This window comes from Silurus meridionalis, chromosome 17 (genome assembly GCF_014805685.1).
Source record: "Silurus meridionalis isolate SWU-2019-XX chromosome 17, ASM1480568v1, whole genome shotgun sequence".
Classification (NCBI taxonomy): Eukaryota; Metazoa; Chordata; class Actinopteri; order Siluriformes; family Siluridae; genus Silurus; species Silurus meridionalis.
Window position 1 is genome coordinate 15,754,899 of NC_060900.1, and position 16,034 is coordinate 15,770,932.

Consider the following 16,034-nt stretch of genomic DNA (forward strand, 5'->3'; position numbering starts at 1 on the left):
ACAAGTCTGTTTTGAAAAGGTAAGAAGTAGAAAGTACAGATATTTGTGTTAAAATGTAATGAGTGAAAGTAAAAAGTTGTCTGAAAAAAGTAAAGTCCTGATACCAGAAAAATCTACTTAAGTACAGTAATGAAGTATATGTACTTTGTTACTTCCCTTCTCTGCTCTCTACCTTCTTCTTCTACTTTTGGCTTCTCACATTAGTGGTCACCAAAGTGGATCATCCGTCTCCATACCCCCCTGTCCTCTACATCCGCCTCTTTCAAACCAACTACCTGCATGTCTTCCCTTACCACATCCATAAACTTCCTCCTTGGCCTTCCTCTTTTCCTCCTTTCTGGTGGCTCCATCCTCAGAATTCTCCTACCGATATACCCCTTGTCCCTCCTGTGCACATGTCCAATCCATCTCAATCTCGCCTCCCTCACCTTGTCTCTAAAACATCCTACATGCTCTGTCCCTCTAATAAACTCATTTCTAATCCTGTCCATCCTCGTCACTCCCAACGCAAACCTCAACATCTTCAGCTCTGCTACCTCCAGCTCCACCTCCTGTCTTCTACTTAATGCCACTGTCTCTAAACAGTACAACATCGCAGGTCTCACCACAGTTCTATAAACTTTCCCTTTCACTTTTGCAGATACTCTTCTATCACAAATCACTCCTGCCACTCTTCTCCACCCACTCCACCCTGCCTGCATTCTTTTCTTCACTTCTCGAACATACCTCAATTACTTTGCACCGTTGACCCCAGGTACCTGAACTCCTCCACTTTCACCACCTCTTCTCCCTGCAACTGCTTCACTCCATTGCCCCTTCTTCTCATTTACACACATGTACTCTTTCTTACTCCTACTGACTTTCATTCCCCTTCTCTCCAGCACATACCTCCAGCTCTCCAGGCTCTTCTCAACCTGCTCCCTACTCTTACCACAAATCACAATATCATCTGCAAGCATCATAGTCCAGGGAGACTCCTGTCTGACCTTGTCTGTCAACCTGTCCATCACCACTGCAAACAGAAAAAGGCTCAGGGCCAATCCTTGATGCAGTCCAACCGCCACCTTGAACCAGTCTGTCGTTCCTACTGCACACTTTACTGCTGTCACACTGTCCTCATACATGTCCTGCACCACTCCCACATACTTCTCTGACACACCTGACTTCCTCATACAATACCACAACTCCTCTCTTGGCACTCTGTCATACGCTTTCTCTAAATCCACTAACACACAATGCAACTCCTTCTGACCTTCTCTATACTTCTCCATCAACATTTTCAAAGCAAATAATGCGTCTGTGGTGCTATTCCTCGGCATGAAACCATACTGCTGCTCACAGATGGTCACCTCTTCTCTCAGCCTGGCTTCCACTACTCTTTCCCATAACTTCATGGTGTGACTGATCAACTTAATTCCCCTGTAGTTACTGCAGGTCTGCACATCTCCCTTATTCTTAAAGATCGGTACCAGCACACTCCTTCTCCATTCCTCAGGCATCCTCTCACCTTTCAAAATCTGGTTAACAACCTGGTTAAAAACTCCACTGCCATCTCCCCTAAACATCTCCATGCTTCTACCGGTATGTCATCTGGTCCAACCGACTTTCCACTCATCATGCTTTTAATCGCTACTCTCACTTCGTCCTTACTAATCCTATTCTATTCCTGCTTCACCATCTCCACACCATCCAACCTTCTCTCTCTCATTTTCCTCGTTCATCAGCTGCTCAAAATACTCCATCTTCTCAACACACTCTCCTCACTGGTCAACACATTCCCATCTCCATCGTTTATTGATCTAATTTGCAGCACATCCTTCCCAGCTCGGTCCCTCTGCCTGGCCAATCGGTATAAATCCTTTTCTCCTTCCTTAGTGTCCGACTTTCCAAACAGCTCCTCATATGCCTTTTCCTTGGCTTTCGCCACATCCCTCTCTATCAGCTGCCACATCTTCTTGTACTCCTGCCTACTTTTTTCATCACTCTGTCAATCCAAATTCTGTTTTGCTAATCTCTTTCTCTTATGCTCTCCTGCACTTTCTCATTCCACCACCACGTCTCTTTGTCTTCCTTTCTATTTCCAGATGTCACACCAAGTACCTTTCTAGTTGTCTCCCTTATCACTTCTGCAGTAGTTGCCCAATCATCCAGCACCTCTTCACCACCACCGAGCCCCTGTCTGACCTCTTCCCTGAATCTCATTTTACAGACTTCCTCCTTAAGTTTCCACCATCTTATTCAGTCCTTTCAGTCCTCACTCTCCTCCTCTTCTTCTTCACCTCCAAAACCATCCTACAGACCAACATCCAATGCTGTCTAGCTACACTGTCCCCTGCCAACACTTTACAGTCTCCAATCTCCCTCAAGTCGCATCTCCTACATAGAATATAGTCCGCCTGTGCACCTTCCTCCACTCTTATACGTCACCCTATGATTCTCCATTTGCTTAAAATAAGTATTCAGCAATGCCATTTCCATCCTTTTAGCAAAATCTATCACCATCTGCCCTCACACATCCTCTCTTTAAAGCCATACCTACCATCACCTCCTCATCACCTCTGTTCCCTTTACCGACATGCCCATTATAGTCTCCCCCAATCACCAATCATTAATTTCTAGGTACACCATCTACAACTTCATCTAACTCACTCCAGAATCTTTCCTTCTTCTCCATCTCACAGAACTGGAACGCTAACCCTAAGGCCTCCCCACCCTACATAATTACCTGACTTTACAATCTTGTGGCTGAAAGAGCACAAAACTGTAAGAAGGTTATTATAATAGCAAATGGGGACTATATTTGAAATGGGATAAATCAAAAAGCACCCACGAATCTGAAATTTTTGATGATTCCGAATATTTAGACCCAGTAAACCGGCTCACTGTGATTACATATAGTATTGCTGATGTGCATGTCCTTCCACTGGCTTAAATCCCACCTTAGGTAACGATGTAAAAGCTAATTATCCTTAAATTATCTACCTTTATCATAATTAAGTGCTGCAATCAATTAAACACCCCTGGAGCATAAAGCTTAACGCACCTGGACAAAGTCAGAACTGATATTACTTTAACTAGAACATTAAACATGAACCAACGTATCCACCGTCTGCAAATAACCATTAACACTAAAATATAAATCATGCATGACGAGAATCACTTCAAATGTAGGGATTATTGATAGTATAAAGTTTTGGTGCTCATGCGAGACCATCCATTTCCACTGCAGCTGTCAGATTGTCGATATGAAACGTTTTCAGAGTTCATCTTTACTGGAGATAAGCCTGAGCAGAAAGCAAAAAGCTGAAAAATAAAGCCTTATGGAGAGTACACTGTAAAAAAAAAATATCTTGACAAGTAAAAAAAAATCTTCATCGCTTCATCTAATCATTTTATTTCTTTAAACTGTATTTTTTTAAACATATAAGATTATTAAGCCTATGTCTAGATATTTATAATTGACTTCAGGCTTCAAACTCTCATTCTATTGGCAGACAGTTTTGCTTATGACAAGCATTAATTCCTGAAGAATGTCTTCATGGACCTCGCTTTGTGCACAGGGACATTGTAATGCTGGGACAGATTCGGGTTTCTTAAATCCTTCCAAGGAAAAACTGTAATGCAACTGTGAACAAAGGCATTCTAGACAATTGTGTTCAACTTTGTGGCATCATTTTGGACAAGACACACATAAGGGTGTGACGGTCAGGTGTCCACATACACATGTGTTGTTCCCCCTTTTGCAGCCAAAACAGTCCTGACCCGTACAGTATTAACTTCTTTAGCAGTCTGAGCTTCAGTAGCTCGTATGTTGGATCGGACCACACGGGCCCGCATTCACTCCCCTCCACTTCCTTCCTTGGACCACTTTTGATAGATACTGACCATTGCAGACATCCCATAAGAGCTGCAGTTTTGGAGATGCTCTGACCCATCACAATTTGGGCCCATTTTTCTTGCTTCTAACATGTCAACTTTGAGAAAAAATGTTCACTTGCTGCCTAATATATCACTCCCAATAACAGGTGCCATTATGAAGAGATAATCAGTGTTATTCACTTCAATGGTCATAATGTTATAATGTCATAATGTTATGCCTGGTCAGTGTACATATGGTCATAGTTTACATTATTGCAAACACTTTTTTTTCCACACTAAAGAATTTAGCCTACATTGTTTGTCGGTTTAAAATACTAATTTTTCTTTCCTTCTGCACTGCTTGTGTTCGTACATCTATATGTCCCATTGGAGTCTCCCAATACACAGCATTACTAAACCAAAGCAGTAAAATCAAGCACTTCAAAAAATTAGGTCAGCCATCATGTTTTATTAGAAAAGAATAAATATCTTTACACAACACTAAGCTATTTTTAGGTAAAATATAAACTGTTGTAACAAAAACTAGATTATGTAATATGTCTAAAATATACATTACATAGAAAATTTTACATAATGAGAATAAATCACAAAAGCAAAAAGGACAGCAAATTGCATGGCACCTCTGCGTCTCAAGAGAAGTAAACAAAAAAATCCTGTAGTGATGTTCCATATTTCCCTACATTGCTTTAAATGAGCCAATAGAAGACCCAACAGCCGAGCATCACCCAGTGACTGGCCCAGTTTAGCTCTGACCATGTTTGAATAGTGTGACTAGCCAAGTATCCCTGAAAGACAAGAATAAAAGGTCAGACTTTTTAGATGAATTATTTACATAATATTTCTCAACAGCTTGGTAGTCATTTATCATTCGGTCTTAACTACTACTATGTAGTGCATGTACAGTGCCTGTCAAAAGACACTTGTACCTTTTGGTTCTATTCAGCAAACTATGGTATGAAGATTCAAATATAAAATGTACAGACGTTAAACTTTTTCATCGAAAAATCCTCCTTTAGCATGAACACCTTTACCATTTTGCCATCTGGACAGTTTCACCAAACAGTCAGCTGAAATACTTTGCCTCTTGTAAAACTTGCCAAAGGTGTTCTTCACTAGGAAATTTTATTCAGACCTTCTGATTGAGTTCAACCCAGAGCAGTTTAAGATGAATTAGGTCTAGTGACTAGGCAGGTCATACCATAATAGAGAACCCTCCAGCCAACTGGTTGCTCTCTAAATAAGGCTTGCAGCACTTTGGATCATTGTCTTGCTGTATGGTGAAGTCCCAAACCATTAAGCTTCCACCTCCATGTTTGACATTTGTGAGGCAGTCTGCTCTCTCTCTCTCTCTCTCTCTCTCTCTCTCTCTCCTGTACTCCATCTTACATAAGTTCTTTTGTTAGAGCCAAAAATGTCTAATTTGGACTCATCTGTCTAAAGAATCATTTCTATTCATTCACTGTCCAATTCTTGTGTTATTGCTTTTTACCTAGTTTGTTGCATATAAACAAAATGAACACGAATGTGTCTCAAATACCATAAAAGTTATGTTTTGGAACATTTGCTAGGCACTATACATCATAAGCAATTCACAATGCTCTGTTGTGATGTTGGATAAGATCGAACCTTTTCATCCTCAGCATCCAGATCAAAGAGTGAGCCCAGATATGTCAGGTGAAAGATGGACAATGTGCTGAAGAACAGATTAATCCCATACACCCACACATTCTAGATCAAAAGACAACACACATACTTAAATTAAAATGAGGTAAATCAAACAGAAGTAATCAGTGTCACATCTTGCAAATGTTTTATGCAGCAAATACAATGCAAGTTATATAGGCAAACTTACACATTACACATAAACTTACACACCATTCAAATATTTAACTGAAATGAATTGTTTTGTTTCTTGTTAATATATCTAAATATTTCTTGCACTAACTCATATTTTTCAACGCTATGTATGGATGAAACAAGCATTATGTAATGCATGTGCATCTTTTCATCTATCTTTAACAAAAATGATTTAATGTGTTCATTTGACTACAGTTAAGATTTATATATATATATATATATATATATATATATATATATATATATATATATATATATACACACACACACACACACACACACACATACACACACACACACACACACACACACACACACACACACACACTTGCACATATTATATGCAATTTGTTTATGCTGAAGTGTGTGATTTGTTGCAGGGTTATTACTAATGCAGAAACACTCAGATAAAGGAACCTAAATATATAAAAATCTTATTTAAATATATGCTTCATTCTCACAAAATTGAAGAACTACACCGTACTATTAGTTGTTGCTGGTGTGTTCCTTTAGTATACATTTAAAAATAAACCACTGCTGTACTTATATTTGCATTGCTGTAAAATATATAACGATTTTTAACAACCTTAAAAGATTAATTCTAAAAGATAATTATAGGTACACCACAAAAAAAATAAATAAATAAATAAAAAAAGGGTACATAGCTTGTTGGTATCGCATTTATGGCATTAGTCAAGCAACAAGGAAAAGTACAATACTGTATATATATATATATATATATATATATATATATATATATATATATATATATATATATATATATATATATATATAAGTGCTTGAGTTTCTAAATTGATTCTTAATCCATGCTCACAATCAACATTCATCCTAACAAACTACACTTTACCTTTTTGTTCCGATGCTGGCAGTCATTTAGACAGCGCTTTGACAGTATACAGGCACTGAAAATGGCTGCGAGTCTCTTTCTAAGAACTAAAAAAAAGAGAGCAATCACATTTGTACATGGAGCATACTCAGAATGGGGTTTGCATGGAATAAAGTGAGTAAAGTGGGTGTTTTACCATGCTCCACATATGTGATAAATCCCAGAGACAAAAGCACTGCTCCTAGATGAAAGCTGAGGCCCTGCAAAGGAGTAAAGTAGGTGCATGATTAACGGTTTTAAAGTCCTTCTGGTGTTTGCAAATTCTGAAATTTCACCACTAGGAGTCTCTATCTGCACAGCTGTAAAACCTAACTATGCGTCAGACGGTGAAATATTAAGTCACGACTCCACACGAAGCCTGTCTTTCATTTGATGTCATCATCACATATCTCATTGATTAGAAGCCTGAATCCAACCTGCTGCACACAACACAATGTCATTTACTAGTTACAAAATAAATGTAATTTGCTAAATATTTCCCGAATTCCCATTTACCAAAGAATGTAGCTAAATTCTAATACCCATCAATAACTATTAAGGTTTGATTAATATTTTATATCTGGAGGTCTAACTACAATAATACTATTATTGCTTCTAACCACTTTCATCTACTACTACTGTTATTAATCAATTAATGAAAAGATCATTTGTTAAATGTTATAAATGTAAATAATATTGTGGCAAATTAACACATACACACATACGATTACTTATAATCATGTAATCATTGATCATATTTATTGCTACAGATTCAAGCCTATGATCGACTAGGTTAAAGTTAATAATCCATGTGTTCAAACTTAAAATAAATAAATAAATAAATAAACCCTCTACTTTTAGTTGTCTCCCGCTCTTTTGTGCAGTTGATTGAACAATGTGTCAGTCTACCAACTACAAACATTTTGTCAAACACATTTTTACGGGAAAAACAGCATTTATTTTCATTACACCTATAAATCCCCTACCAAAATGACCAGAAGATATTGGCCCATTGGACATTCACAAGGCAATGTGAATTTACTGCAATGGGCTCACAGCCTCACTATATTTCATTATGAAGGCTAAATACTAGGCTTATATACACTAGGCTTTTTTGAAGACATGAGGAACTCTGATATAAGTTCACATCAATATGTAAATAATAAAGTAAGCACTGATTCCATACTCACATGTAATAGAGCACTAGCAGTGTACGTCACCAAAATGGCAGGAAAAGTACCAAGCTTCAATGCACTTTTGAAGACATCTGTGCAAATTCAAGTCAAGCAATCATAAATGAATCCACAGCTCAGGGTAATGATGTGTACATCATACACAAACAGCTTCTACAAAACTTATCGGTTTTTAGCTTTTTGGGACACTTACATTTGTTCAGCCAAAGGGACATAGGCAAATTCCAAGATGTCACCACTTCCACCATAGATCTAGGCAATTCAACATTGAGAGGCTTTGCCACTGTAATATCCCTACAAATATAATGATTAGGATGAATACTTAATCGTGATTTAGCCAAAAGCCCTCAATTTCCTATTACAGTCATGCAAACATCACATGCTCTCCTGTTAAGCTTTATAATATTACATCATTTACTATTGTTTACGGCATGGTAATGTAAAGCAACAAGGGAAATAAATCCACACAGAACATTGCTTATCGAAAATTGAGAATCAAAATGTGATCAATAGTACAAGTGATTTATTATTACATACTGAATTAACTTTTTGGTTTAAACTTACTTCATAGAGGGTTTTTTTTTTCTGGTTTCACTATTTTTGCGATTTCCCAAATTACCCACAGTGCCATCTAACTACCTGTTTATGCCATTTGACTATCAGCTAGAAAATGAGGCAGCGCTTTAGTCCTTTAGACTGCTGTTTTCTGACTTTCTCATTGGTACACTTTGCTCAAGAGGAAGCTGAAGTCAGTTGTTTGCTGCCTCTATTAGATATACTAATATGTAACCAATGGAAAATAAGTGAGCTCTTCCTTTTTTTTTCCCCGAAGCTGAAATGTTTGAAATTGCTGATGTTTTTAATTTCTCCTACTAAATGTCACTTTAAACACATCACAAATATTTAAGCCATATATTATATTTTATATATATAAAAAAACCAAAAAGGAGTTCTCACTAACCATTTGATGTTGTCTTTATGCTCAGAAAATCCAGCCCCAGCCATAACCATGGTTGTTTCACTCAGATAGCTAACAAAGTAGTTACTGAAGTGGAAGGACATGGCGTTTTCATAGGCATGAAGCCATCTAATGACAAAAAACATGATTTGTTTTATTGTCAACATATTCTGCCAGTGCTTTGTACTTTCACAACAACTGACCTATGAGGTAGTCCATCCACATATATGGGAATGAAGTAAGGAAAGAGATACGGAGCGATGCAGGTGGAGATGACGAGACATATTTGACTCTTCATAAAGCTTAAAGCAAGTTTTGCAAACCAGGCAGCACTCTGCAAAACAGGAATTTAAAAACCATATTTACTTCCAATAACCAAAACCTTCACACATTCCAGCACAAAGCCAAGAAAATGTAGGCAAAGTCTATTACCATTTTACGGCCACACACAGCATCTCTGTAACTGCTGAAGCTAATCCATGGGCCAAAGATGACTGTTCCTGCAAAGCATATGTACCCTAGGAAATCGAGCATTGAAGGAAAGGAGGACACCACCCCTCTGTCAAGGTCAAACGCCAGAGAAATGGCCTTCATGGCCACCACCATCTGAGAGCCTGGATTCATAAATCATAGCGTATTAAAGAAATAAAAATGTCAAAAATGCCCCACCTCATAACAGGAAAATCACATGAATTGATGTAACTCAACACAAGTTTTACTCACCCCTCATCTTATGCCAAGTTTCCGCATCTATCATATGCAGCTCTCTATGAGTGGGGAAAAAGTATTTACATTTCATCACAATAATAATTATGTCAAGGTATTGTAAGAAATTACCCTACACATCACTCTGGGTCATTTTAAATAAGGAATAAAGATGCAACAATGTCTCAGAACTAAAAATCAACATTGAAGCGCTATTTAGCACATACCCCATGAGCATGTAGATAAGGATAGCCATGGAAAGGAAAACTCCACGGTTGCTGGACCTTCGGCAGAGGAAGAGAATGAGGTAGCAGACGAGGCTGAGTGTGATCACCCATATCATGTTTAGCTCAAAGAACACATAGAGCACATAAAGGCCACTGGCCAATGAACTCAGATGCTTCACGTGAAAGGACAAGCCTGCAGAAAAATACAATTGGGGTTTAGTGCACATCTTTACACTGCTACAATTAGTCACGCTCCTTAAGATCTCAAAACTCTGGACTTCTAGTAGTTCCTAGAATAGCAAAGTCCACTATAGGTGGTAGAGCATTTTCACATTTAGCTCCTAAACTTTGGAATAGTCTTCCTGACAGTGTTCGGAGCTCAGATACACTCTCCCAGTTTAAGTGCAGATTAAACATGTATCTTTTTAGCAAAGCCTACACATAATACATCATAAATCCTAACCTTGTGCTCCAGTACATCTGATCACATGCACATTATAAGCTTGTGCTTGTTAATATCATGAGGAGCAGCTACGCTAATTTTTCTCCACCGCTTCTCTTTCTCTAACCATCCCGAGGCATCCCGTGGTATCCCGTGGTTGCGCCAGCTCCAGTCGCCTGAAAGATCTAGGGACGTACCAGCGCCAACTGGATCCCACTTCATGTAGAGTTTGGACATTGGACTTATTTGACTGTATAAAGGCTCTGGCATGGAGAAGCTGGTGTTGGATCTGTGATGATCTCAAATGTTGAGCTATTTTATGAGTTGCTCAGTAGCTCCTGGTTTCATAATCTCAGATGACTGTATAAGACTGTAGAAAAGACATTACACACAATCTTATATTCTGGTGCTCCTGGTGGTTCTTACTCTACTGTGTATTGTATTGTTTTAAAGACTAATCACTCTTGATATCACCCAAATGAGAATGGATTCCCCTCTCGAGTCTGGTTCCTCTCAAGATTTCTTCCTCATAACATCTAAGGGTAGTTTTTCTTTGCCACAGTTGCCATGGCTGATCATAAATACACATCGTTCACCTTAACTGTTAAATTCTGTAAAGCTGCATTGAGACAATGTCCGCTTGTGAAAAGCGCAATAGAAATAAATTTGATTTGACAAAAGAAATATACCTATACAAATGAAAAATTCAACCTTTTAGAACACCTGCTGCACTTAATCAAGAAAATGCAGGTCATTTGTCAAGATGGATACAAATTATTATATATATATATATACACACACACACACACACACACACACACACACACACACACACACACACACACACACACACACACACACACACACACACAAATATTATAATTTTACATCAAACAAATTGCAAGATAAATCCATAAAATTCAGACAAATCAGACTAGCAATTCAATTAGGACAAATTTAATACCGCAATAGTTATTCTTTGCTGGTAAATGCCTATGGACTACAATAGCTGTGTTGTAATTTGGAGGATTTTTAGTTTGGTTCGAACAAGAATAATAAATGATGTCAACTGTCTGATGTATCAGACAATCCTAATGGAAAAGATTACAATTAGAGAAATTAATTTACATGTTCTAAATCAGCATTTTGAAAGAGATTTTAGTACAAGAATAAGAGTCCAGCAATTTAAGTCCATATTGGAAGCGGTTACAGTGGTTCATTTTCTGGTCTAGTAATTAGAAGATTATGAAGCCAAAGATTGCCAGAAATCCACTGTTAGGCCCCCGATCAAGGCTGTTATTCTCCAATTGCTCATTTTTTGGTAAGAGTGTATCCAAAAAGAATACATGTAAATGGGTTCTGTAGCTCACCCAGTCTGCAGATGATGCGGCAGAGGCAGCAGACAAGCAGCAGCTGCCACACCTGTTCCAGGCCTTGCCAAGCTGTAGGCACAACACAACCCTCAGCAAGAAACCACAAGAACTCCTGCCTGCCAAATGACTCCATGGCAACCTGCAGAGAATTTTGTTAAACACACACACACACAGAGTGAGAAAGGTGTAGAGCAGCCTGCTTTCAGTGACTCAGACTTAATATGTGGAATTGTTGTACAAGCCAAAAAAACCCTCTTTTAATATATATATATATATATATATATATATATATATATATATATATATATATATATATATATACAGGAGTGCAGAATTATTAGGCAAATGAGTATTTTGACCACATCATCCTCGTTATGCATGTTGTCTTACTCCAAGCTGTATAGGCTGGAAAGCCTACTACCAATTAAGCATATTAGGTGATGTGCATCTCTGTAATGAGAAGGGTGTGGTCTAATGACATCAACACCCTATATCAGGTGTGCATAATTATTAGGCAACTTCCTTTCCTTTGGCAAAATGGGTCAAAAGAAGGACTTGACAGGCTCAGAAAAGTCAAAAATAGTGAGATATATTGCAGAGGATGCAGCAGTCTTAAAATAGCCAAGCTTCTGAGCGTGATCATCGAACAATCAAGCGTTTCATTCAAAATAGTCGACAGGGTCGCAAGAAGCGTGTGGAAAAACCAAGGTGCAAAATAACTGCCCGTGAACTGAGAAAAGTCAAGCGTGCAGCTGCCAAGATGCCACTTGCCACCAGTTTGGCCATATTTCAGAGCTGCAACATCACTGGGTGCCCAAAAGCACAAGGTGTGCAATACTCAGAGACATGGCCAAGGTAAGAAAGGCAGAAAGTCGACCACCACTGAACAAGACACACAAGCTGAAAGCGTCAAGACTGGGCCAAGAAATATCTCAAGACTGATTTTCTAAGGTTTTATGGACTGATGAAATGAGTGAGTCTTGATGGGCCAGATGGATGGGCCCGTGGCTGGATTGGTAAAGGGCAGAGAGCTCCAGTCCGACTCAGGCGCCAGCAAGGTGGAGGTGGAGTACTGGTTTGGGCTGGTATCATCAAAGATGAGCTTGTGGGGCCTTTTCGGGTTGAGGATGGAGTCAAGCTGAACTCCCAGTCCTACTGCCAGTTTCTGGAAGACACCTTCTTCAAGCAGTGGTACAGGAAGAAGTCTGCATCCTTCAAGAAAAACATGATTTTCATGCAGGACAATGCTCCATCACACACGTCCAAGTACTCCACAGCGTGGCTGGCAAGAAAGGGTATAAAGAAGAAAATCTAATGATATGGCCTCCTTGTTCACCTGATCTGAACCCCATTGAGAACCTGTGGTCCATCATCAAATGTGCGATTTACAAGGAGGAAAACAGTACACCTCTCTGAACAGTGTCTGGGAGGCTGTGGTTGCTGCTGCAATGTTGATGGTGAACAGATCAAAACACTGACAGAATCCATGGATGGCAGGCTTTTGAGTGTCCTTGCAAAGAAAGGTGGCTATATTGGTCACTGATTTGTTTTGTTTGGTTTTGAATGTCAGAAATGTATATTTGTGAATGTTGAGATGTTATATTGGTTTCACTGGTAAAATAAATAATTGAAATGGGTATGAATTTGTTTTTGTTAAGTTGCCTAATAATTATGCACAGTAATAGTCACCTGCACACACAGATATCCCCTAAAATAGCTAAAACTAAAAACTACTTCCAAAAATATTCAGCTTTGATATTAATGAGTTTTTTGTGTTCATTGAGAACATGGTTGTTGTTCAAATTAAATCCTCAAATAAAATTAATCCTCAAAATACAACTTGCCTAATAATTCTGCACTCCTGTATATATATATATATATATATATATATATATATATATACACACACACACACACACACACACACACGTCAGGCCAAACCAGCCAGATGTTAACATCAACATGCACATATAAATTGCATTTAATTTGAATGAATGTTTAACAAGCTTTTTATTCCCCACATATTTGTCCTATACTTTTCGTTTGAAATCATTTGCCTCAAATCTTTACATGGATGACACAAAAAAAACCTATTAATAAAAAAAAACAAAAAGTCAAGTTTACAAGCCCAATACACAGTTTAATCAAATCTACAAGGCTCTGGAACTGTGCTGGAGGGATAAACACTATTCTTCAATCAGATAATCTGTCAGTCGTTGGTTTGATAACTGGGTGGTTGAGAGCGCTGTCTGACATGTCATTTCAAAAGAACAAGTGCGCTCATATCATGCCTGCAAAACACATCCTACGCCAGAACACAACCACCAGACTTTTCTTAGTGTTTAACCCATGTGCTCTGTTGCTACTTAGCAACAGATGAACTATTCAGGGGTCAAATTGATTTTGAGCAGCTGATACAGATTGTAATATTTGAAATCAATGCTGAATAGAGGGGGGGGGAAGCAAAAACAAGCAAAACCACTTCATGCTCCTACCAGCAAGGATTAAGATAACAATAACCGGATTAATCTATTATTTTATTATATTTATACACTCGTATCAGTTGATACACTGCCGTATTCTCTAATGTTTAGGTCAGAATAACCTAAGACAACCTGTTTAATATAAATATGATCCAAAGTATAGAAGATAAATGTTTAATAAAGAAAATGCACATATGTAATTTTATAGTGCAAACATTTTAATAGATCATTTTGACCTTTTTTCGTTTGGATTGATATTTTTAATCCACTGCTTCATACACACACACACACACACACACACACACACACACACACACACAAAAGATCTTAAACATAATAACAAAACATTGTGTGTTTAAATCTGTTTATACCATTTTAATAAGGCAGCTGTGATTTCCTTAAACTGGGATCTGCTACTGAGGAGAAGGTTGTAGGTTCAAATCTCAGGACTGCATGAGACCTTTAAGGCTGAACTGCTCAGTTCTTTGGGCTGCATTCTGCTTAACCGTACACCAGGTTTGGTAAAAGTGTTTCTCAGGATAAAATAAATGAGATCAAGTGTCAATCAGTTAATCTAATCGCACTTTTCTGTTGAATCTGAACTATTTTGGAGTAAATGAGCGCCTCATGCTTGTTGTGTCCACTGCAGGAATGTCCCTGTTTTCACCCGGGTGTTACTGAGATCTTTTCCCCCCTTCAACTTCCAGTGTAAAAAGTATAATCTAGGATAATACTAATGCTCTGCGAGCTTTGGAAAATCTTCTTTCAGCTATTAAAAATAAAAACATTCCAGAGATCAGATCAGCCAGGTTCAAGGACCAGTGTATTCATTTCAGACACTTCTCTTACCACACTTCAGCGCCGCGGTCCAATCGGGATGTCCAACCCGGAAGTGAAGTTAAGAAAATACAAAAGATTTAAAGCGCGTTATACGACCACTCCACATATGCTTTCCATGCCAGGGGGAACAACTGTACACATCTGTCCGGTTTACAGAGGTAGTAAGAAACTGGAGTATGAGCTTGAACATGGCGAATTTCAACCGAACTTGATTGCACGTCGCGGCGGAGCAGCCAATAGGTGTGAGCATACTTTCAACTTTCAACTGCAGAGCTCAGATTACACACACTGTTCCTCCTGCCTCTGGTATAATATACCACGTGTAACACACACACACACACACACACACACACACACATCACACTTACCTTTTACCTTCCATGCCTTTATTATTCCTGCTGAAAAGAAATAGAAACCCTTGTAGATTCTGGAATAGTTTAAATGGGAATGGTGCTGTTTTTAAAGAGCCTTCTGGATCATCACACACACACACACACACACTCCACATCACACTTACCTTTTACCTTCCATGCCTTTATTATTCCTGCTGAAAAGAAATAGAAACCCTTGTAGATTCTGGAAAAGTTTAAATGGAATGGTGCTGTTTTTAAAGAGCCTTCTGGATCATCACACACACACACACACACACACACACACACACACACACACACACACTCCACATCACACTTACCTTTTACCTTCCATGCCTTTATTATTCCTGCTGAAAAGAAATAGAAACCCTTGTAGATTCTGGAATAGTTTAAATGGGAATGGTGCTGTTTTTAAAGAGCCTTCTGGATCATCACACACACACACACTCCACATCACACTTACCTTTTACCTTCCATGCCTTTATTATTCCTGCTGAAAAGAAATAGAAACCCTTGTAGATTCTGGAAAAGTTTAAATGGGAATGGTGCTGTTTTTAAAGAGCCTTCTGGATCATCACACACACACACACACACACACACACACACACACACACACACACACACACACACTCCACATCACACTTACCTTTTACCTTCCATGCCTTTATTATTCCTGCTGAAAAGAAATAGAAACCCTTGTAGATTCTGTAATAGTTTAAATGGGAATGGTGCTGTTTTTAAAGAGCCTTCTGGATCATCATCACACACACACACACACACACACACACACACACACACACACACTCCACATCACACTTAC

The 16,034-nt window shown here is 38.5% G+C and overlaps 1 protein-coding gene across 1 annotated transcript; it reads right to left on the minus strand.

Annotated features, from left to right (window-relative positions):
* Positions 1–4,307: 4,307 nt before the first annotated feature.
* On the minus strand, positions 4,308–15,055 carry porcnl (porcupine O-acyltransferase like). Its single transcript, XM_046872434.1, has 13 exons — positions 14,853–15,055; positions 11,518–11,659; positions 9,706–9,898; positions 9,497–9,540; positions 9,206–9,387; positions 8,977–9,107; positions 8,777–8,902; positions 8,009–8,109; positions 7,813–7,889; positions 6,780–6,843; positions 6,605–6,690; positions 5,506–5,607; positions 4,308–4,664 (listed from the first exon to the last, which is right to left on the minus strand). The coding sequence occupies exons 2-13, from the start codon at positions 11,651–11,653 to the stop codon at positions 4,566–4,568; spliced, it is 1,341 nt and encodes a 446-aa protein (XP_046728390.1). The 5' UTR covers positions 11,654–11,659; positions 14,853–15,055; the 3' UTR covers positions 4,308–4,565.
* Positions 15,056–16,034: the final 979 nt, after the last annotated feature.

Excerpts from the sequence above, each read along its gene's own strand:
- porcnl (XM_046872434.1), bottom strand. The coding sequence starts at position 11,653 with ATGGAGTCATTTGGCAGGCAGGAGTTCTTGTGGTTTCTTGCTGAGGGT. Across the intron at positions 7,890-8,008 it reads GTCCCTTTGGCTGAACAAAT|ATGTCTTCAAAAGTGCATTG; the intron begins GTAAGTGTCCCA and ends GAATTTGCACAG. Across the intron at positions 5,608-6,604 it reads GCCAGCATCGGAACAAAAAG|AATGTGTGGGTGTATGGGAT; the intron begins GTAAAGTGTAGT and ends CTTTTGATCTAG.